The sequence below is a fragment of the Macrobrachium nipponense genome, chromosome 42 (assembly GCF_015104395.2).
Source record: "Macrobrachium nipponense isolate FS-2020 chromosome 42, ASM1510439v2, whole genome shotgun sequence".
In the NCBI taxonomy this organism is placed as follows: domain Eukaryota; kingdom Metazoa; phylum Arthropoda; class Malacostraca; order Decapoda; family Palaemonidae; genus Macrobrachium; species Macrobrachium nipponense.
Genome location: NC_061103.1, coordinates 16,739,253 through 16,761,281, shown reverse-complemented (window position 1 = coordinate 16,761,281; position 22,029 = coordinate 16,739,253). Strand labels below are relative to the sequence as shown.

General features: G+C 45.7%; 1 protein-coding gene across 1 annotated transcript in view; it reads left to right on the top strand.

The window, feature by feature from the left end:
* Positions 1 to 20,917, top strand: part of LOC135213279 (uncharacterized) — a 79,428-nt gene extending 58,511 nt beyond the window's left edge. The window contains exons 5-6 of the mRNA XM_064247260.1: positions 2,765 to 2,914; positions 20,453 to 20,917. Coding sequence (XP_064103330.1) covers positions 2,765 to 2,914; positions 20,453 to 20,917 — 615 coding nt within the window. The remainder of the gene's footprint in view (positions 1 to 2,764; positions 2,915 to 20,452) is intronic.
* The last annotated feature ends 1,112 nt before the right edge of the window (positions 20,918 to 22,029 follow it).

Below are 22,029 nucleotides of genomic sequence, written 5' to 3'. Positions count from 1 at the left end.
CCCACATGTGTTTCTTGTTTAGTGTGCCTTTTGGAGTGCTGGTCAGTGTTCTTTTGCAAAAGGGTGAGAGCCATGCATATCTTTTGTATGCCTTGGTTTTTTTTTTTATCACGTTAAGCGTCCTTTGTTTTTTCTCAAAGTGTTTTGTGGTACCCACATATATGTGTGATTCCCCACCCCCCAACTTTCCTTTGCTTTAGGTGCATATGTCTGTGATGGAGGAAAGCATTAAGTCAGAATTCAGGCATTGTTCTGGCAAGAGCAATCTCTGCAGTAAGCCTGATTTCAGACATTGTGGCAATGAGAGTAGGCCTTACAGTAAGTTTATGCCCCCGATAGGGGGTTGGGAATGTTTTAGGAGCAATATGTGCACAGCGTGTGAGGGAAGGCAGGCTTGCTTGTTATTGGGCCTTAGATGAGGGAGGAGGTGTATGAAGGGCAATATTCTTCCAAAGAAACTATGATGAGCTTATCCCTTCTCCATCCTGGGATTCCCTCTTCTCCATTGCACCTTCCATCAGTGGCTATTGTTCCCCTGCCATCATCTGAGGGAGAATATGTGCCAGGCAGGTGGAGAGGTTAGAAGCAATGTAAAAGTGTTAGACATCCTTCAGGAAAGTTTGAGAGTCCGATATGATGGCCCATGTGAGTTTCTTACAGGTGGTTTGCCCTCCCTCCCATCTTCCTCCAACTTTGACAGGTAGGGGTAGAGGGGAAGCAGCCAAGGCCTACCAAGTAGGTGAGGCCCCTTGCCTAACTCCACCACCCCCCCCCCCCCAACCAGTAAAGGTCTTGAATAGAGAAGAGAGAGAGACAGAGAGACAGATAGAGAGACTTTGACTCCTCCTTAAAGCTGGGGCAGAGGAGGAGAGAGATTTATCATTAGTGGAAGGAGAGCTGAGTGAGACAATTCATGCGTGGTCTCATTGCTGCCCAGAGTTTTCCCCAATTTCTGTGCCTCCTTTGATTGGTTGCTCTTCCACCTTGGATAACAATACTTAAGAGTAACTTCAATAAGGGATGACACTCTTTGAGGTAGAACTGATTGCAGAAGGGGAGGCATACATCAGAACAGAATCAGTTGTAAAGGCAACATGACAAGCAGTGAGCGTGCTCCCCCAGTGAAGTGGAGCACCTGATATAGCAGGAGTCAGAGTCCACCTAATGGAGAAGAGACCCTGGAACAGGAGGAACTACATTTGGAATGGGAACCTTAGTGTTTCTTTTCCTTTTTTCTTTGTTCCTTAAAATTTACTTTTTATTCAGGGATCATGAGTATCAAAACCTATCAGTTAATTAGCATCTTAAAGGTAATTTGGCTTGAATTTTCCTTGATATGTATAGATACTTTGATATTAAGAGATAATTGAACTTCCATGTTAATGAGATACCCTTGTGGAAATTTGACTAAATTTTCCTTGACATATATAGATACTTTTATGTTAGAGTATCAACTTCGTCAGTAAATGGGCACTTTTTAGGAAATTCTAAAATTCTCCAAGACTTGTATAAATTATTTTGTGTTTAGAAGTATCAAACCCATTAGTTAATTAGATACATTTGAAGGAAATTCAACTGAAATTTTCATAGACATATACATATTTTTCATTTTGTTTGCAGGGCTTTTGTCAAGAAGAGAACAGCATCTACAGGTTCATTAGCAGGTGTGTCATTTTCTTGGGGCTGACTAGTACTATTTGTCTTTTTGGTCTGCAATTTTTAGTGACTCGCAAATCCAGATAAGTGACCCACATTAGATAAAGGGTGTGTGGTCTTCAGTGGTGGTCACCCCATTTCTTTCATGCAGGCACTTGGGCAGAGTTGAAGCAGTGGCATTTCGAATGATGAAAAGCTCCAGCACCTCCTCGCTTTGGAACCGGGCGATGAGTGGTTTTCTTCTGCTCCTCCTCCTCTGACTTGTGGCTTGTAGGAGAGTGGAAACATTCAGTATCTCGGAAGCTGAGTCTGGAAGTTCCAGAGGTCAAAAAGTTTGCCGTGGTCCTCTCTGTTTGGTAATAGAAGATTGAGAGCTGTTGTCACAGTTCCCTCTGCAGGATTTGGAGGGGCAGCACTGTGACTCTGAGAGTAGAATCACCCTGTTCCAAAGCGTTGAGGTGTTTTCATCAGGTGCCATCTTCTCTCCAAGATTGGACATTGAGAATTCTGTAACTTCTGTTGTGACTTGTTCGGATTTGAGCCTAGAGAGACGGGTCGACACTCAACATCTATGAGGGTGGACTCGCATTGATCCAAGTGGAGGCTGGGATATTGACTGCTAGCAGCTGACCCACATTTCACTTAAGGAGCAGACCCAACTGCATTTTGTCTTTTGAGATGATTCAGTTACAGCCCAAGTGTGCCAATCACAAGTAATTCCATATATGAAAGCATAGGTTTGTAGGCTAAGAAAAATACAAATTACTTGAGAATTTGTTATTTTTCCAAACAAAAATCATATTATTGGGAAATTAGAATTTTTTCTTTAAATTTTTTATATATACTTTAAATTCTGTGTGCCTCAAGATCTGTGTATTAAATACAGAGTGATTGTAAGTGGAAAACCTGCAATAGACTTTCATAACATTTACCTTTTTAATGTTAACAAAATTCCTTGATGTGCATCAACATGTATTGTTTTACTTATTCTCTTCCACTTCATATCTACCATATTTGCTTACTTTTTTGTTCAAGTAGTTTTGAGGGATATTCCTGTTCATCATTTTTCAAGTTGTAATAGTTTAATCTTGCTGAATTTGATCTACAGGTAAACTTTACTGGTGGTGGCTACCAAGTGGTAGGAAGTGAAATAGTTATTGGTGGCCAACACATGGTTGTCTTAGACTCAACTGGATCCTCACAACACTCGCATTCAAATGCTGATGGTCACATTGTAGTCACACCATTCACAGAGATGGTAAGTTTGTTTAAAACGTTTCAGTTAAAATCTAATAATCTCATATTTTCCAATCGGTTGATTTTTAAGTAGAAGTAATACAGTAATACCCAAACTTACGCGAGGTTAGCTTTCAGACCCCCTCGCACAAGGGGAATTTTTGTGTAGGTTTGGCATGGTCTTTAAAAATGCTAGTAAATGCTTACTTCTAGATTATGACCACTAAATACAACCCTGATCATGCTCCCTAAGTATTAAACTAACTTATAAATGAAATTAAATTACTGTAAATTCTTTTAAAAGTTAGCTTAGATAGCTTAATACATTACCCATAAAAGTATAAGTAAATGGTTATACATACAGCATACTTCTCACTTGTTTCCCTCTCCCGACCAACCAATCTATTTTTAGAAGTCTTCTAAACCACTTTTAAGAAATTCATCATTCTGTCTCTTTCTCTTGTTACTGAAATTCCTTTTCATGTTTCTGAAATTCCTTTTCATGAACAAGCAGTGCTTTTTATTCAGACTAATACAAGTCTTAGTTATGTGTCTGTTTTAGAACAGGCATTTACAGTTCTAGAAGGTAAAGGTAAAAATAGATCAATTAAAAATTATCTACACTACCACTAACTGAGAGAGAGAGAGAAAAAAAAGGGATTTTGACGTAAGGAAAAATCTATTTCTGGGCGATTGGTTCGTGTCGCCAGCGAAATATCCTTTAATCCATTATTTTCAAGGTAAATGTACTAACACATACCAGAGAATAAATAAAATAAAGAAAAGGTCAGTACTACTGACTCGCTCACCCTCCAAGAGGGTGTCGGTATGAACACTATGGCGAGTGAGACCACTACCACGAACCGCTTGCCAATAGAAATCTCCCACTACAAAATCCCCACTAGAGGGGAGCCGACCCACAGAGTGGGCAGCAACTACTACTACTCCATCCCATGCTGCCGACTGCTGCGCCTCTGGTGGCCATCCTGAAGTTAGCAGACAATCTTGAGCGATGGGATGGGCAGGGCGGGATTTCGCTGGCGACACGAACCAATCGCCCAGAAATAGATTTTTCCTTACGTCAAAATCCTTTTCTGGGCTCAGTTCGTGTCGCTGCGCGAAATCGTACCAGAGAAATAGCACAAGATTGTAAAGAACAAAATAAAACAGACAAAAAAGGGTCTCAAATAAAAGATAACATAAAATGAAGAAATATAATTGCTAATAGATATACATATACACAATGATACAAAATAGAAATATTACTTAAAATTAACTTAAGGTTAATAATATTTCTTAAAATTAACTTAAATTTAACATATATATACGTTACAAAATTGGCTTACATGGTCAGGGCTTACGGAATATATGTTGAGATTAGTATCTGTGTATAGTAATATGTACAAAGAAATTAAAGCAATTATAACAATAAACTGAATAGAACAAACTTCAACAATAATATAATAAAGGAATGTATATGACTTAGTATCAAACGTAACCATTGTAAATAAGATGTGTCACCCTAGCATAAAAAAGGGATTTTGACGTAAGGAAAAATCTATTTCTGGGCGATTGGTTCGTGTCGCCAGCGAAATATCCTTTAATCCATTATTTCTAAGGTAAATGTACTAACACATACCAGAGAACAAATAAAATAAAGAAAAGGTCAGTACAACTGACTCGCTCACCCTCCAAGAGGGTGTCGGTATGAACACTATGGCGAGTGAGACCACTACCACGAACCGCTTGCCAATAGAAATCTCCCACTACAAATACCCACAAGAGGGGGGAGCCGACCCACAGAGTGGGCAGCAACTACTACTACTCTATCCCATGCTGCCGACTGCTGCGCCTCTGGTGGCCATCCTGAAGTTAGCAGACAATCTTGAGCGATGGGATGGGCAGGGCGGGATTTCGCTGGCGACACGAACCAATCGCCCAGAAATAGATTTTTCCTTACGTCAAAATCCCTTTTCTGGGCTCAGTTCGTGTCGCTGCGCGAAATCGTACCAGAGAAATAGCACAAGATTGTAAAGAATAAAAACAAACAATAGACAAAAAGGGTCTCAAATAAAAGATAACATAAAATAAAGAAATATAATTGCTAATAAATATCATATACACAATGATACAAAATTAGAAATATTACTTAAATTTTACTTAATGCTAATAATATTTCTTAAAATTAACTTAAATTTAACATATATACAGGGCTTACATGGAATATATGTTGAAAACAGTATCTGTGTATAGATATTATGTACAAAGAACTCAAAGCAATTATAACAATAACTTGAATAGAACAAACTTCAATAATAATATAAAAGGGAATGTATATGACTTAATATACAAAACCCGTAACCATTGTAAATACTATGTGTCTCCTAGCATAAAAATAAGGGATCACATCCAAGAGATCATTATATACAATCAATTGTGAGTGACCCTAGCAAAAAATAAGGCACCCACTATACCATCATAAGAGCAGCTAAGACTCAAGGTAAACGTAGATGAACATGGCAGGTATAGACGAACTGTTGGGTGAGGTAGGTAGAAAGGAGGACTGGATCTTCTACTAAAGATTAAGCAGAGTCGGGGGAAACTATGTTACCCGCCGCAACTGCTGAAAATTTCAGAGCTTCCAAGGACTTTAAGTAATGACGTTTAAATACTATCGGCGATTTCCATCCAGTATATTTTTTCAAGTCATCGAAATTCATATCTGGAAATAGTTAATTGAGGTGGCTACTGCCCTGACATCATGTGCTTTAGGGAAGGAGTCAGGATTGGCTTGCTTAATAAAGTACAGGATCTGCTGCCTGATGCCTTTAATAGATAAAGTACCACCTTTTTCTCTCTTAAAGAGAGGACCCGATGAGGATGAGGAGGTCCTGGACAGAAAGGCTCGTAAGGTCGTTACTGGGCAAAGAGAAATATCTTGTGGAAGGGGTACAACCTTCCATGGTCCCCACCTCATCAAAGGATCTTCATTCTTTGCTATAAAACTACGTTCCGGAGAAAGTAGCACTTCCCCTGTGGGAAGAAATTCAACATGATCCGGATCCCTGGATAATGCCGACAGTTCTGAAATTCTAGCTCCTGAAGCCAAGCTTAATATAGAGTTTTCCTTAAGAGCATTATAAATGAACATGTGTCATTATCAGTTTCTGAAGCCAGCTTTAGAACATCATTTAAGAACCATGATACTGACGTAGGCCTTACAGAAGGTCTAAGTCTAGCACAAGCCTTGGGAATAGACGAGAAGTAGGAGTCTGTCAAGTCTATGCTGAAACCAAATTGAAAAATCTTTTTCAAGGCTGACTTGTTTGTCGTAATAGTGCTAGCTGCTAAGCCTTTTTCAAATAAAGACCTGAAAAAGGATATAGCTGAATTGATTGTCATGATTCTAATATCTGATTCTCTCAGGAAGGTTGCTAACTTTTTGACTGCAGCATCATACTGTCTCAAAGTTGAATCTCTTTTATCAGATTCCAAGAAGAGAATATTTGAGGATCAATATTCGCATCTCTTTTAGCTGCAAACTTCATGAAATCCATAAAGTTAGGGTTTTGAGAATTCCTGAGGAAGCGAACACAGTCTTCGTTTGTACTGACTGGGAGAGCCTGGGATTGGGAATTCGAAGAGGACGAAGACCCAGTTCCAGAATTAGGGGGTACCAATTGCTCTTCGGCCAGTCTGGGGCTACTAGAGCCACTTGACCCTTGAATGTCCTGAGTTTGTTCAGTACCTTCAGGAGAAGATTCACTGGAGGGAAGACATAAATCTTCTCCCAGTTGTTCCAGTCTAGGGCCAGGGCGTCCGTGGCATAGGCCAGAGGGTCCAGGTTGGGGGCCACATAACATGGGAGTTTGTTTGTGGTTCGCTTGGGATGCGAAGAGATCCACTTGTAGACCTGGAACTCTCTGAAGAATCCATTGGAACGAACTGTTGTCCAGTGACCATTCCGACTCCAGAGGAACTGATCGGGATAGAGCATCTGCTATGACGTTTCTCACTCCAGCTATATGGGTGGAGGAGAGGTGCCAACTGAACTTGTCCGCCAGGGAGAAGATGGCTACCATGACATGATTTAGATGACGTGATTTGGAGCCTCCCTGTTTATACAATGGACTACCACTGCGCTGTCTAAGACTAGCTTTATGTGGGAGTTCTTTGGCGGACGTAACCTTTTTAGAGTCAAGAACACTGCCATTGCTTCCAGTACGTTTATATGAAGCTGACGGAACTGGGGTGACCAGGTTCCTTGAACCTTCTTGAACTGAGAATATCCTCCCCAACCGCTTAACGAAGCGTCTGTGTGGATGGTAATCCCCGGAGGAGGAAACTGAAGGGGTACTGATATTGACAAGTTCTTGACTTTTGCCCAAGGGTGTAGACGATTCCGTTAGAATCTGAGGGACTGAGGATAATTTGTCCTGGACCAGACATTGCTCGTGAGCGCCAGATTCTGGTTAAGTCTTTCAGTTTGGCTTTCATCAAGATGTTTGTCACTGATGCAAACTGGAGTGAACCCAGAATCCTTTCCTGGGTTCTCCTTGACGCCAGTTTGTGTCCTAGAAATTGCTTTACTGACTTCGCTATTTCTTTCCTCTTGGCTGATGGAATCGACAGAGTATGGGAGGATAGATTCCACTGAATGCCCAGCCACTGGAAGTTTGACTCCGGAGTGAGTCTTGATTTGGTCCTGTTTAATCTTGAAGCCTAGATATTCCATGGAACCGGATTACTTCCAGTGTTGCTTTGTGGCATTCCTCGACTGTTGGAGCCCAAATTAGCCAATCGTCGAGATACGCTACTACCATGATCCCTTGCGATCTTAGTTGTTGGACGACCACTTCCGCCAACTTCGTGAACACCCTGGGTGCTACGTTGAGGCCGAAGGGAACTACCTTGAAGGAGAATGCCTGTTCTCCTACCTTGAAGCCCAGATACGGGCGAAAGTGTCTTGCAATAGGGATATGATAGTATGCGTCTGTAAGATCGATAGAGGTGGTGACGGCCCCGCCACGGGGAAGTATAGGTCGCACCTGCTGAGATCGGTGAGCATCTTGAACTTGTCGTGCAGCGAATGGCCAAGTTTAAGCGGGACAAAGTCTAAGATTAACTCCCTTCTTTTTTGTGAGCCTTTCTTGAACGCTGAACAAGCGCCCTTGAAACTTTAATCTGTTGACTCTCGCTATTGCTCCTTTCTGAGGAGGTCCTCCGCATACTCCGTCAAATCTTTGGATGGAAGTTGGCGGAAAGGTCTGGGTGGGGTCGGATTCGCCACCCAACTCCAACCCAGGCCTTTCGACACAATGCTTTTGTGCCCATTTGCTGAATCCCCACCGGTGGGCGGAAGAGAAACAGCCTCCCTCCTACCTGGAAGCCTCATTGGTGTTGGTAGCCTCCGCGGCCTCCCCTGAAGTGCTTTCCTCTATTAAGGGACCCTCCCGATCCTCTCTGACGAAAGGATCGCTTACCTCTGCCTCCTTACCCGAGCGGTCATACTTCTGAAAGGCCTGGCCTTCGAACACTTGGTTGAAGGCTGGGGAGACAGCGTAAGAGTGGAGGGTTGAGGCTGGGGGGAATCACATAAATAGCTGTGATTGAGCCTTGGAGGTAGAGGGTTGGGCTGCCTGCACCAACGGAACGGCCGAAACAGGCTGGGCAAACCGTTGCTGTTTCTTTTGGTAGGCTGGAAACGTCTGGGTTTCTTCTGAGCCTTACCCCTGACAGCTTGATCTTGGCGTCTCTTTGCCGTGAGACCCCAACGATCCTTAAGGCTTTGGTTAAGCCTGGTAGCCTCTGCCTGGACCTCCTTTACCATTGCATCTGGGAAAGAGGTCTGCTCCCCAGATGTTTGATGAAAGCAACTTATTCGGTTCATGCCGAATAGTTGCTTCTTGGAGGACATGTTTCCGACAGTTTGTTCTGGCTGTGGCGAACTCGAACAAGTCAGACTGCACCGTTTGAGTCAGTGACTTGGTGATTAGCTTGAACAGTGGCTTCGGAACCATAAGAAATGGTAGCCACCTCCGTCATGGCCATGGTGTGGAGAGACCTGGCCAGCCTAGACTTGGCATCAAACTCTGCCTGAATGAGGCTATCTGGAAGTCTAGGCAGCTTCTCACCAAACTGCTCACATAGCACAGTCCGGTTTGAGTTTGCCCGCAGAAAAAGTGTTGGGCAGGTCTTCCCACAAATCTCCGGTTGAGGGAAGTAAAGGAGATGTAGGGTCCGCTTCCTTTAGCTGCGGTAACGAGTCCCCCTTCTGGGCCGCTGGGATAGTGACCGTGGCAATCTTCGTCAGGAAAGGAAGCGGAGTACCCTCTTCCATTGTGAAGATTGTAAATGGACTCTTAAACGGCTGTATCTTAGTGTTTGACAGTCCATGTCCTCTAAGCACCTGAGCCATTCTCTTTGAGCCTGGTCACGTGAATAGAGGACTGTCTCTTTAGGGACCTTATCATCTCGCGTCATGGCAGCGGCGGTGAGCCTGGCGTAGCCGATGAACGGCGGTTGGAGATCTTCCGGGTAGAACTCGAAGTCCTCAATCCTTCGAGTTCCACATTCCGGGATAGAGATAAGCCCGTCTTGGAAGGGGGCGTATGACGCCACTCTCCAGGGATTGTTCATGCTGAACGGAGGCAGAGAGTCATATGGTGGCAACTGAGCTATCCCTGTGCCGAAAGGTGGGGAGTAGCTAGCGGAGCTTGGCTTAGTCCGGCGATAATGTTGTCTTGGGAGTTGATCTATCAGCACAACGGGAGAACATCTGTTTCCATACTGTTCTTGAGAGACCCACAGATCCCCCATGTGTTGCAACAGGCCAGCATTGGGATCCAAAGCCGGAGCTGCTGCGGAGATGGACGGGTAGCTCTGAAACAGGAACCAAGGAAGTGAAGGAACGGTTTAACTCCGCTGGAGTGTATGATCTCTCCTTGGAGGATCTACTCCTTGAGATTTGGGAGCCGGACCCAGAAGCTCTAGACCTCTCTGCTCCGGGGTTTTTGTAGCCGGAGACTTGCGAGATTGTTTGACGCCGACGACGTCTTTTTAGACGACGACGACGTCTTACTCAAGGTTTTAACCACCGCTTGTCCTTTGACCTTAGGTCTAACAGAAGCATCAGGAGAAGTATAAAGCTCGGCTCCTGTAAAGCCTTGGAAGGAAGCTGGAGATTGTGCAGGAGTAGAAGATCCAGTGGCGCCCAAGGGTAAGCCCTTGGGACGTCCAACGTACTCACCTCGACCAACAGGTCGTCAAACACCTACCATCGGTTCAATGTTTAAATCCAGCGTCGCGACTTCCGACGAGATGTCCTGGCCTGGATCAGTCAACGAAGCGGCGAGCTGCTGCTGAATCAGCGCAATAGTCGGGCCCGCCTCTGCTGGGTCGACGTAGCCCGTTGACTTGCCGCCGGGGAAGATCAGGACTGCCAACTTCTTCTCAAGTATGTAGGGTGACCTTGCGGCGTTCTTCCCAAAACCGCCGACCCAGGCCCGCAGGGTTGCCAGTGCGGTGTCTCTAAACAGCCGGAGCCTGGAAGAGAGGGTAACTTGTTAGTTTTTTTTTAAGATCAAACTTAAAATTAAAAACTTAAGTACAAGGTTAACTTAAAATTATAGAGGATGCGAGATCCCATATAAAATTCGTTTAAGTTTAAGATAAGGTTAAAATTAAACTTAAGAAGTATAAACTTGTAGGAATTGGCTAACGGAGTTGGAAATACTTACCCCGTCTAAGAGCTGGCTCACCAGATCATAGCAAATTGTGCAGGTCTCGTGATACCAGACTTGGAGGTTCCCGTGCGGGAGTCGCGCATGGAAGCCATGGGGGACCGGCAGACTTCATGCCCACAGGGGTCCTGGAGCATGGCATTGCATCCCGGATGCTCACAGTTGGTGTCTGTAAGTGAAAAAAGACACATGAGCATCCTAAAAAGATATCACTTACAGGCTAAAGGTTAAAAGAACTCCGTTGCATGCCGGAGCGCGAAAAAAAAAATTTCGGCATAACCCCTCCCTTACCGCCTGAATAGGCTATAACCACGGAGAGATCCGGTGTGAGCATGCAATGGAGGGGAGGTTTAATGTAGCTTAAATTAAACTTAATATAGTTTAAATTAAAAACTAAACTTAAACCTAAAAACATGGGACGTACCGGACTAAGTCCGGTGCGTGGCGGAGCGTGACGCGATATCAGCGCGACGGAGTGGTTAGTAGAGACCAACTGTATGCCGCAGTCCGCCCGTCAGGGTGAACTAGCACCTTTCCACGTGGATGCCGGAGCTCCGGTAGATAAAGAGCCCCAGTAAGGTGGGAAAGGGCGAGAGGGCAAACAGACTCGAGCTAGCAACGGAGCGACGGAGTAACGACCGGGGGGGGAGGCCAGCCCCCCCCCCCCTTGCCATCCGAGCGTACCGAGAGGCTGGAGAGGTCGAGTCCAGTCTGGGTCTGTACCGTCCCCTACTTCCCTCCGCCTAGGGGGAGAGGGAAGGCAGGCCCGGGTTATGTAGAGCGAGCGTGGCAGACCAAAACCCTCCCCCCCGGCGGCCCCTATGGAAGAGTGGGAGGAGGGAAAGATGACTGGACAGGCGTCTGGCTGCTCCCGTGATCACGTAGTGACCACGGAGCGGTAACAAGAGATACAATGGAACAATAAAGCCTAGGATACACAACCGACTGATCAGAGAGATGCTATAGAGAAGCAACCGAACTGAAGAGCGGAAGCACATGGAACCAATAGGACATAACCTAGGCTAGGTGAAGCCAGACGCCGTACACTAACGTAAACATAATACATGATAAACAAAATCACTAAATGTAAAGAAAGAAAATAAAACAGTAGGAGAAAAAATCCAGGAGTGTACGACTAACCCGAAAGAAAGTCTACCACTCAAAGCTAGCCGGGGCCGATACTAAGAAGCTGTGGCTAGGGTCGGATGGAAGATGCCCTACGCAAGGTGAAAAGACATGCATGCATGACATAAACCCCGTAGGCTGTACCCTTAAAATAAATAGGATAACTAATAACAGAGCGTAATAAGTAAGGGAAGGTTCTGGGTATGGAAGACCAAGAACGAACCCGCCACGAGGCAGAACCATGCTGCCATGCTTCCGACCTAGAGCTCGTATTTATACCTAAAAAAGAAAACGGCAAATACTGACTCAAGGCCGGAAAAAAACCAAATTAGGCAATAACACTGATTACTTAAACTTAGCTGCTGCAATGGCTGTACGCTCCATGATGAATAAATCCAGTAAAAAAGGGCACAAAAACACAGAGCAAAAAAGGGCACGTGTATACGCTGTGCGCTAACTGAAAGGATGGCCACCAGAGGCGCAGCAGTCGGCAGCATGGGATAGAGTAGTAGTAGTTGCTGCCCACTCTGTGGGTCGGCTCCCCTCTTGTGGGGATTTTGTAGTGGGAGATTTCTATTGGCAAGCGGTTCGTGGTAGTGGTCTCACTCGCCATAGTGTTCATACCGACACCCTCTTGGAGGGTAGGCAAGTCAGTTGTATTACCCTTTTCTTTATTTTATTTGTTCTCTGGTATGTGTTAGTACATTTACCTTAGAAATAATGGATTAAAGGATATTTCGCGCAGCGACACAAACTGAGCCCAGAAATAAGGGGATCACATCAAAGAGATCATTATATACAATCAATTGTGAGTGACCCTAGCAAAAAAAAAATTAAAGGGGGAAAAAGGGGCACCCACTATTAACCATCATAAGAGCAGCTAGACTCAAGGTAAACGTAGATGAACATGGCAGGTATAGACGAACTGTTGGGTGACATAGGTAGAAAGGAGAACTGGATCTTCTACTAAAGATTAAGCAGAGTCGGGGGAAACTATGTTACCCGCCGCAACTGCTGAAAATTTCAGAGCTTCCAAGGACTTTAAGTAATGACGCTTAAATACTGTCGGCGATTTCCATCCAGTATACTTTTTTAAATCATCGAAATTCATGTGTTGGAAATAGTTAATTGAGGTGGCTACTGCCCTGACATCATGTGCTTTAGGGAAGGAATCAGGATTGGCTTGCTTAATAAAGTACAGGATCTGTTGCCTGATGCCTTTAATAGATAAAGTACCACCTTTTTCTCTCTTAAAGAGAGGACCCGATGAGGATGAGGATGTCCTGGACAGAAAGGCTCGTAAGGTTGATACTGGACAAAGAGAAATATCTTGTGGAAGGGGTACAACCTTCCACGGTTCCCACCTCATCAAAGGATCTTCATGCTTTGCTATAAAACTACGTTCCGGAGAAAGTAGAACTTCCCCTGTGGGAAGAAATTCAACATGATCCGGATCTCTGGATAATGCCGACAGTTCTGAAATTCTAGCTCCTGAAGCCAAGCTTAATAAAAATAGAGTTTTTCTTAAGAGCATTATAAATGAACATGTGTTATTATCTGTTTTCTGAAGCCAGCTTTAGAACATCATTTAAGAACCATGATACTGACGTAGGCCTCACTGAAGGTCTAAGTCTAGCACAAGCCTTGGGAATAGACGAGAAGTAAGAGTCTGTCAAGTCTATGCTGAAACCGAGTTGAAAAAATCTTTTTCAAGGCTGACTGTTTGTCGTAATAGTGCTAGCTGCTAAGCCTTTTTCAAATAAAGATCTGAAAAAGGATATAGCTGAATTGATTGTCATGATTCTAATATCTGATTCTCTCAGGAAAGGTTGCTAACTTTTTGACTGCAGCATCATACTGTCTCAAAGTTGAATCTCTTTTATCAGATTCCAAGAAGAGAATATTTTGAGGATCAATATTCGCATCTCTTTTAGCCGCAAACTTCATGAAGTCCATAAAGTTAGGGTTTTGAGAATTCCTGAGGAAGCGAACACAGTCTTCGTTTGTACTGACTGGGAGAGCCTGGGATTGGGAATTCGAAGAGGACGAAGACCAGTTCCAGAATGAGAGGGTACCAATTGCTCTTCGGCCAGTCTGGGGCTACTAGAGCCACTTGACCCTTGAACGTCCTGAGTTTGTTCAGCACCTTCAGGAGAAGATTCACTGGAGGAAAGACATAAATCTTCTCCCAGTTGTTCCAGTCTATGGACAGGGCGTCCGTGGCATAGGCCAGAGGGTCCAGGTTGGGGGCCACATAACATGGGAGTTTGTGGTTCGCTTGGGATGCGAATAGATCCACTTGTAGACCTGGAAACCCTCTGAAGGATCCATTGGAACGAACTGTTGTCAGTGACCATTCCGACTCCAGAGGAACTGATCGGGATAGAGCATCTGCTATGACGTTTCTCACTCGAGCTATATGGGTGGAGGAGAGGTGCCAACTGAACTTGTCCGCCAGGGAGAAGATGGCTACCATGACATGATTCAGATGACGTGACTTGGAGCCTCCTCTGTTTACACAATGGACTACCACTGCGCTGTCTAAGACTAGCTTTATGTGGGAGTTCTTTGGCGGCGCGTAACCTTTTTAGAGTCAAGAACACTGCCATTGCTTCCAGTACATTTATGTGAAGCTGACGGAACTGGGGTGACCAGGTTCCTTGAACCTTCTTGAACTGAGAATATCCTCCCAGCCGCTTAATGAAGCGTCCGTGTGGATGGTAATCCCCGGAGGAGGAAACTGAAGGGGTACTGATATTGACAGGTTCTTGACTTTTGACCAAGGGCGTAGACGATTCCGTAGAATCTGAGGGACTGATGATAATTTGTCCCTGGACCTGACATTTGCTCGTGAGCGCCAGATTCTGGTTAGGTCTTTCAGTTTGGCTTTCATCAAGATGTTTGTCACTGATGCAAACTGGAGTGAACCCAGAATCCTTTCCTGGGTTCTCCTTGAAGCAAGTTTGTGTCCTAGAAATTGCTTTACTGACTTCGCTATTTCTTTTCTCTTGGCTGATGGAATCGACAGAGTATGGGAGGATAGATTCCATTGAATGCCCAGCCACTGAAAGTTTGACTCCGGAGTGAGTCTCGATTTGGTCCTGTTTGTCTTGAACCCTAGATATTCCAGGAACTGGATTACTTTCAGTGTTGCTTTGCGACATTCCTCGACTGTTGGAGCCCAAATTAACCAATCGTCGAGATACGCTACTACCATGATCCCTTGCGATCTTAGTTGTTGGACGACTACTTCCGCCAACTTCGTGAACACCCTGGGTGCTACGTTCAGACCGAAGGGAACTACCTTGAAGGAGAATGCTTGATCTCCTATCTTGAAGCCCAGATAAGGGCGAAAGTGTCTTGCAATAGGGATATGATAGTATGCGTCTGTAAGATCGATAGAGGTGGTGACGGCCCCACGGGGAAGTAAGTCCGCACCTGCAAGATGGTGAGCATCTTGAACTTGTCGCAGCGAATGGCCAAGTTTAAACGGGACAAGTCTAAGATTACCCTTCTTTTTTGTGAGCCTTACTTTGGAACGCTGAACAACGCGCCCTTGAAACTTTAATCTGTTGACTCTCGCTATTGCTCCTTTCTGAAGGAGGTCCTCTGCATACTCCGTCAATTCTTTGGATGGAAGTTGAAGGAAAGGTCTGGGTGGGGGCGGATTCGCCACCCAACTCCAACCCAGGCCTTTCGACACAATACTTTGTGCCCATTTGCTGAATCCCCACCGGTGGCGGAAGAGAAACAGCCTCCCTCCTTCCTGGAAGTTCTCATTGATGCTGGTAGCTTCCGCGGCCTCCCCGGAAGTGTTTTCCTCTATTAAGGGACCTTCCTGATCCTCTCTGACGAAAGGATCGCTTACCTCTGCCTCCCCTACCCAACCCGAGCGGTCATACTGCTGAAAGGCCTGGCCTTCGAACACTTGATTGAAGGCTGGGGAGACAGCGTAAGAGGTGGAAGGTTGAGGCTGGGGGGAAATCACATAGATAGGCTGTGATTGGGCCTTGGAGGTAGAGGGTTGGGCCGCCTGCACCAACGGAACAGCCGAAACAGGCTGGGCGAAGCGTTGCTGTTTCTTTTGGTAAGGCTGGAATCGTCTGGGTTTCCTCTGAGCCTTACCCCTCACTGCTTGGTCTTGGCGTCTCTTTGCAGTGAGACCCCAAACGATCCTTAAGGCTTTGGTTAAGCCTTGTAGCTTCCGCCTGGACCTCCTTTACCATTGCATCGGGGAAGAGGTCTGCTCCCCAGATGTTTGATGAAAGCAACTTATTCGGTTCATGCCGAATAGTTGCTTCCTGGAGGACATGCTTCCGACAATTCGTTCTGGCTGTGGCGAACTCAACATGTCAGACTGTACCGTTTGAGTCAGTGACTTTGGTGATCAGCTTGAATAGTGGCTCGGAACCATAAGCAATGGTAGCACTTCTGTCATGGCATGGAGTTAATAGACCTGGCCAGCCTAGACTTGGCCTCAAACTCTGCCTGAATGAGGCTGTCCGGAAGTCTAGGCAGCTTCTCACCAAACTGCTCCATAGCACAGTCTGGTTTGAGTTTGCCCGCCGAAAAAGTGTTGGGCAGGTCTTCCCACAAATCTCCGGTTGAGGGAAGTAAAGGAGATGTAGGGTCCGATTCCTTTAGCTGCGGTAACGACTCCCCCTTTTGGGCCGCTGGGATAGTGACCGTAGCGATCTTGGTAAGGAAGGGAAGCGGAGTTCCCTCTTCCATTGTGAAAATGGTGAATGGACTCTTAAAGGGTTGTATCTTCGTATTAGAACAATCCATGTCCTCTAAGCACCTGAGCCATTCTCTTTGAGCCTGGTCACGTGAATAGAGGACTGTCTCTTTAGGGACCTTGTCATCTCGCGTCATGGCAGCGGCAGTGAGCCTGGCGTAGCCAATGAACGGCGGTTGTAGATCCTCCGGGTAGAACTCGAAGTCCTCAATCCTTCGAGTTCCACACTCCGGGATAGAAATAAGCCCGTCCTGGAAGGGGGCGTATGACGCCACCCTCCAGGGGTTATTCATAGAGAACGGAGGCAGAGAGTCATGAGGTGGAAGCTGAGCTATACCTGTGCCGAAAGGTGGGGGAGTAGCTAGCGGAGCCTGGCTCAGTTCGGCGATAATGTTATCCTGGGAGTTAATCCTGTCGGACAACCGGGAGAACATCTGCTCCATACTGTTCTTGAGAGAACCGACCAAATCCCCCATGTGTTGCAACAGGCCAGCATTGGGATCCAAAGCCGGAGCTGCTGCGGAGGTGGTCGGGTAACTCTGAACAGGTACCAAAGGAAGAGGAGAAACGGCTGACTCCGCTGGAGTATGTGATCTCTCCTTGGAAGATCTACTCCTTGAGGATTTGGAGCCGGACCCAGAAGCTCTAGACCTCTCTGCTCCGGGGTTTGTAGCCGGAGACTTGCGAGTGTTGACGCCGACGACGTCTTTTTAGACGACGACGACGTCTTACTCAGGGTTTTCACTACCGTCTGTCCTTTGACCTTATTTCTTACGGAGGCATCAGGAGAAGTATAAAGGAGCTCAGCTCCTGTAAAGCCTTGGAAGGAAGCTGGAGAGTTTGCAGGAGTAGAAGATCCAGTGGCGCCCAAGGGAAGCCCTTGGGCGTCCAACGTACTCACCTCGACCAACAGGTCGTCAACACCTACCATTGGTTCAATATTTAGATCCAGTGTCGACTTCCGGACGAGATGTCCTGGCCTGGTTCAGTCAACGAAGCGGCGAGCTGCTGCTGAATTGCCGCTATAGTCGGGGCTGCCTCTGCTGGGTCGACGTAACCCGTTGACTTGCCGCCGGGGAAGATCAGGACCGCCAACCTCTTCTCAAGGATGTAGGGCTGTCCCTTGGCGGCGTTCTTGCCAAAACCGCCGACCCAAGCCCGCAGGGTTGCCAGTGCGGTGTCTCTAACAGCGGGAGCCTGGAAGAGAGGGTATTTGTTAGTTTTTTAAGTTTAAACTTAAAATTAAAACTTAAGTAATAGGTTAAACTAAAATTATAGAGGATGCGAGATCCCATATAAAATAAGCTTAAGTTTAAAATAAGAGATTAAAATTAAACTTAAGAACTATAACCTTGTAGGGATTAGCGAACGGAGTTGGGAATACTTACCCGTCTAAGAGCTGGCTCACCAGATCATAGCAAATAGTGCAGGTCTCGTGAAACCAGACTTGAAGGTTCCCGTGCGGAGTCGCGCATGGAGCATGGGATCTGCAGACTTCATGCCCACAGGGGTCCTGGAGCATGGCATTACATCCCGGATGCTCACAGTTGGTGGTCTGTAAGTGAAAAGATACATGAGCATCCTAAAAGATATCACTTACAGGCTAGAGGTTAAAAGAACTCCGCTGCATGCCGGAGCGCGAAAAAATTTTTGGGCATAACCCCTCCCTTACCGCCTGAATAGGCTAGAACCCCGGAGAGATCCGGTGTGAGCAGGCAACGGAGGGATTTGGCTTAAGGTAGCTTAAATTAAACTTACTATAGTTTAAATTAAATACTAATTCTTAAACCTATAGCCATCGAACGTACCGGACTAAGTCCGGTGCTTGGCGGAGTTCGTGTCGCGATATCAGCGCGACGGGGTGGTTAGTAAAGACCAACTGTATGCCGCAGTCCGCCCGACGGGGTGGTTAGTAAAGACCAACTGTATGCCGCAGTCCGCCCGTCAGGGTGAACTAGCACCTTTCCACGTGGATGCCGGAGCTCCGGTAGATTAAAGAGCACCAGTAAGCTGGGAAAGGGCGAGAGGGCGAACAGACTCGAGCTAGCAACGGAGCGACGGAGTAACGACGGAGGGAGGGAAGGCCAGTCCCCCTCCCCTTAGTCATCCGAGCGTGCCGTGAAGCCAGAGAGAGGTCGAGTCCAGTCTGGGTCTGTCCAGCCCCCCTACTCCCTCCGCCTAGGGAGAGAGGGAGGCAGGCACGGGTATGTGGAGCAAGCGTGGGCAGACCAACCCTCCCCCCCGGCCCTATGGAAGAGCGGGAGGAGGGAAAGGTGACTGGACAGGCGCCTGGCTGCCTCCATGATCACGTAGTGACCACGGAGCGGTAACATGTAATACAATGACACAATACAGCCTAGGATAAAGCAACCAACTAATCAGAGAGATGCTATAGAGAAGCAACCGAACTGAAGAGCGGAAGCATAGTGGTGGATACCAATAAAACATAACCTAGGCTACGTGAAGCCAGACGCCGTAGACTAACCTAAAACATAAATAATCAAAATCACTTAACGTAAAGAAAGAAAATAAATCAGTAGGAGAAAAAATCCAGGAGTGTACGACTAACTCGAAAGAAAGTCTACCACTCAAAGCTAGCCGGGGCCGATACTAAGAGCTGTGGCTAGGGTCTGGATGGAAGATGCCTACGCAAGGTGAAGAAGACATGCATGCATGACATAAACCCAGTAGGCTGGACCCCTAACATAAAATAGATAACTAATAATAGAGCGTAATGAAATAAGGGAAGGTTCTGGGTATGGAAGACCAAGAACGAACCCGCCACGAGGCAGAACCATGCTGCCATGCTTCCGACCTAGAGCTCGTATTTATACCTAAAAAACGGCAAATACTGACTCAAGGGCGGAAAAAACCAAATAGCAATAACAACTGATTACTTAACTTAGCTGCTGCGATGGCTGTACGCTCCATGACGAATAAATCCAAGATAGGGGCACAAAAAACACAGAGCAAAAAAGGGCACGTGTATACGCTGTGCGCTAACTGAAAAGGATGGCCACCAGAGGCGCAGCAGTCGGCAGCATGGGATGGAGTAGTAGTAGTTGCTGCCCACTCTGTGGGTCGGCTCCCCTCTAGTGGGGATTTTGTAGTGGGAGATTTCTATTGGCAAGCGGTTCGTGGTAGTGGTCTCACTCGCCATAGTGTTCATACCGACACCCTCTTGGAGGGTGAGCGAGTCAGTAGTACTGACCTTTTCTTTATTTTATTTATTCTCTGGTATGTGTTAGTACATTTACCTTAGAAATAATGGATTAAAGGATATTTCGCGCAGCGACACGAACTGAGCCCAGAAAAAAAGAGTAGTCTTATGTAAGTATTAAGCTAACTTTTAAATAAAATTAAAGTTACTGTAATTCCCTTTAAAATTTAGCTTAATACATTACCCTTAAAAAAAGAAATGCAGTGGTTGGTAAAAATAGAGAATTGTGTGAAGATTACATACAGAGAGAGAGAGAGAGAGAGAGAGAGAGAGAGAGAGAAAATTATGTAAAAATCATTGATCGCTAATTTGGCAACACTCTCCCTTCTGTCACATTACTTGACATATTTGATAGCTCTGGATTTCTTAGAGTTAATCGACTTATCACGAAGATTCACTTTTGCCTCAGCAAGGATTATGTTCACCTCTTCAGAGTTATCCCACCTGCTTAAAAACTTACTTGAGGTTTTTGATGTGTTTCATATTATGGACTGGGCAGTGGGCACTCTGGTTCATAAAGTTAAGGACTGTCCTGTTTTACCAAAACACTGGTTAGGCGTACTCTTGTGTATAGATAAAGGCATCAGGGATGGCTCACAGGAGTTGGCTTCCCTTTACCCAATGGGAGTACTAAAAAGAGTGAACTATGGTATTCTTACACCTCTAAGGGAGTTACTCCCTCACAGAAATCGGCACTCCTTTTCCCCATAGGACATTTAATATTTATTTCCTCAGGGTACAGTGCTTGGTATTTCTTCTGATTTGCAGAAAAAGAGCACTCAAGATCTTTTGACCCAATCATCTAGGAGACCTAGGGATTTGGCCCCTCTTGCTTCTAGGATGGTCTCTCCCTTGCAGATGCGTCCCTTTTGTGGCAGCATGCAGAGATTTTTCTCTAGATCCCGTGCTAGTGGCCGATTTGTATCATGGGCCATCAAGAAATCCTCAACTAGAAGTGGAAGGAGAAAGGGGGCCAGAACCCTGGATAGTAAATTAACAGAGAACGTGTGGTGCCCAATGCATCAAGGGGCTGGGGGCCCCACACTGGATGTCAGCATCCTGAAAGTCTTCGTTCAGAAGACAAAATTCTGTATGGAGATAAACCAGACCATCCAGAGAGGCTGGATGACATCATTAGATGTACAGGACGCTTACTTCCACGTTCCGATACACCCAGCCCAGACTCAAGAAAATACCTAAGGTTTGTCTACGAGAACAGAGTGTTCCAGCTCCAGTCTTTCTTATTCAGGCTTTTGATGATGCCACATGTATCTACCAGAGTACTAACTCCCTTTGCCAAATGGCTCCATTTAATGGGAATCAGGATATCCCTTTATCTAGACGATTGACTTTTCAGTGCTCAGTCGAGAGAGAAATGTTTGGAGGCCCTTTGGAGGACCCTTTACTTGGCCCAGGATTTAGGATTAATTATCAATGTTCAGAAGTCCCAGCTGATTCCTTTTCAACAGATTCTTTATTAAGGGATGATAATAGACTCTGAGAATTGTTGGGTTTCTCCATCCTTGAATCGAGTAGAAGCTTGCCTAAAGAGAGTAAAAACGTTTCTTTCTCTAGAGAACTGCTCTGCATATAATTAGTTGAGCCTTCTGGGAATGTTACCATCCATAGAGCAGTTTGTTCTCCTGGGCAGACTGCACATGAGACTGCTTCAGTTTTCTTAAGGATCAGCTGAAACAGAAAAGATCCCAGATACGTTTGTTTTCTAAGTGACTCCTGAGATAAAGGAAGATCTGCTCTGGTGGAGCATTGAAGGAAGACTTTCACAAGGAAAGTGTCTCCTTCCTTTGAGCCCCAACCTAAAATATTCGGATGTGTCAAATCTAGGTTGTGGAGCTCTTTTAGGGAGCAAGGAAGTCTGGGACATGGTCACCGGATCAGAGAAATTGGCATATAAATGTCAAAGAGCTGAAGGCAGTTCATCTGGGACTTCAGTATTTCAAATTAGGCAGCACGACTGCCCTGTCTTACATCAAGAACTAAGGAGGAACGCATTTGTTTTTTCCTTTATGAGACAGCGAGAGACCTGCGTTGGGCGAACCAAAATCGCACAGAGATCCTGACTCGCTTCATTCAAGGGAAGCTAAATGTCCTGGCGGATGAGTTAAGCCACCAGAAGTAGGTTTTACCCACGGAATGGACTCTAGATCCTCAAGTCTGCTCGGATCTATGGAAGTTATGGGAGACTCCAGTACTAGGTCTGTTTGCCACTTCCAGAAACAATTGGCTCCTCTTGTTCTGCTCGCCAGTCCTGGATCTGTTAGCCTGGGCAACAGATGCAATGTTGCAGGACT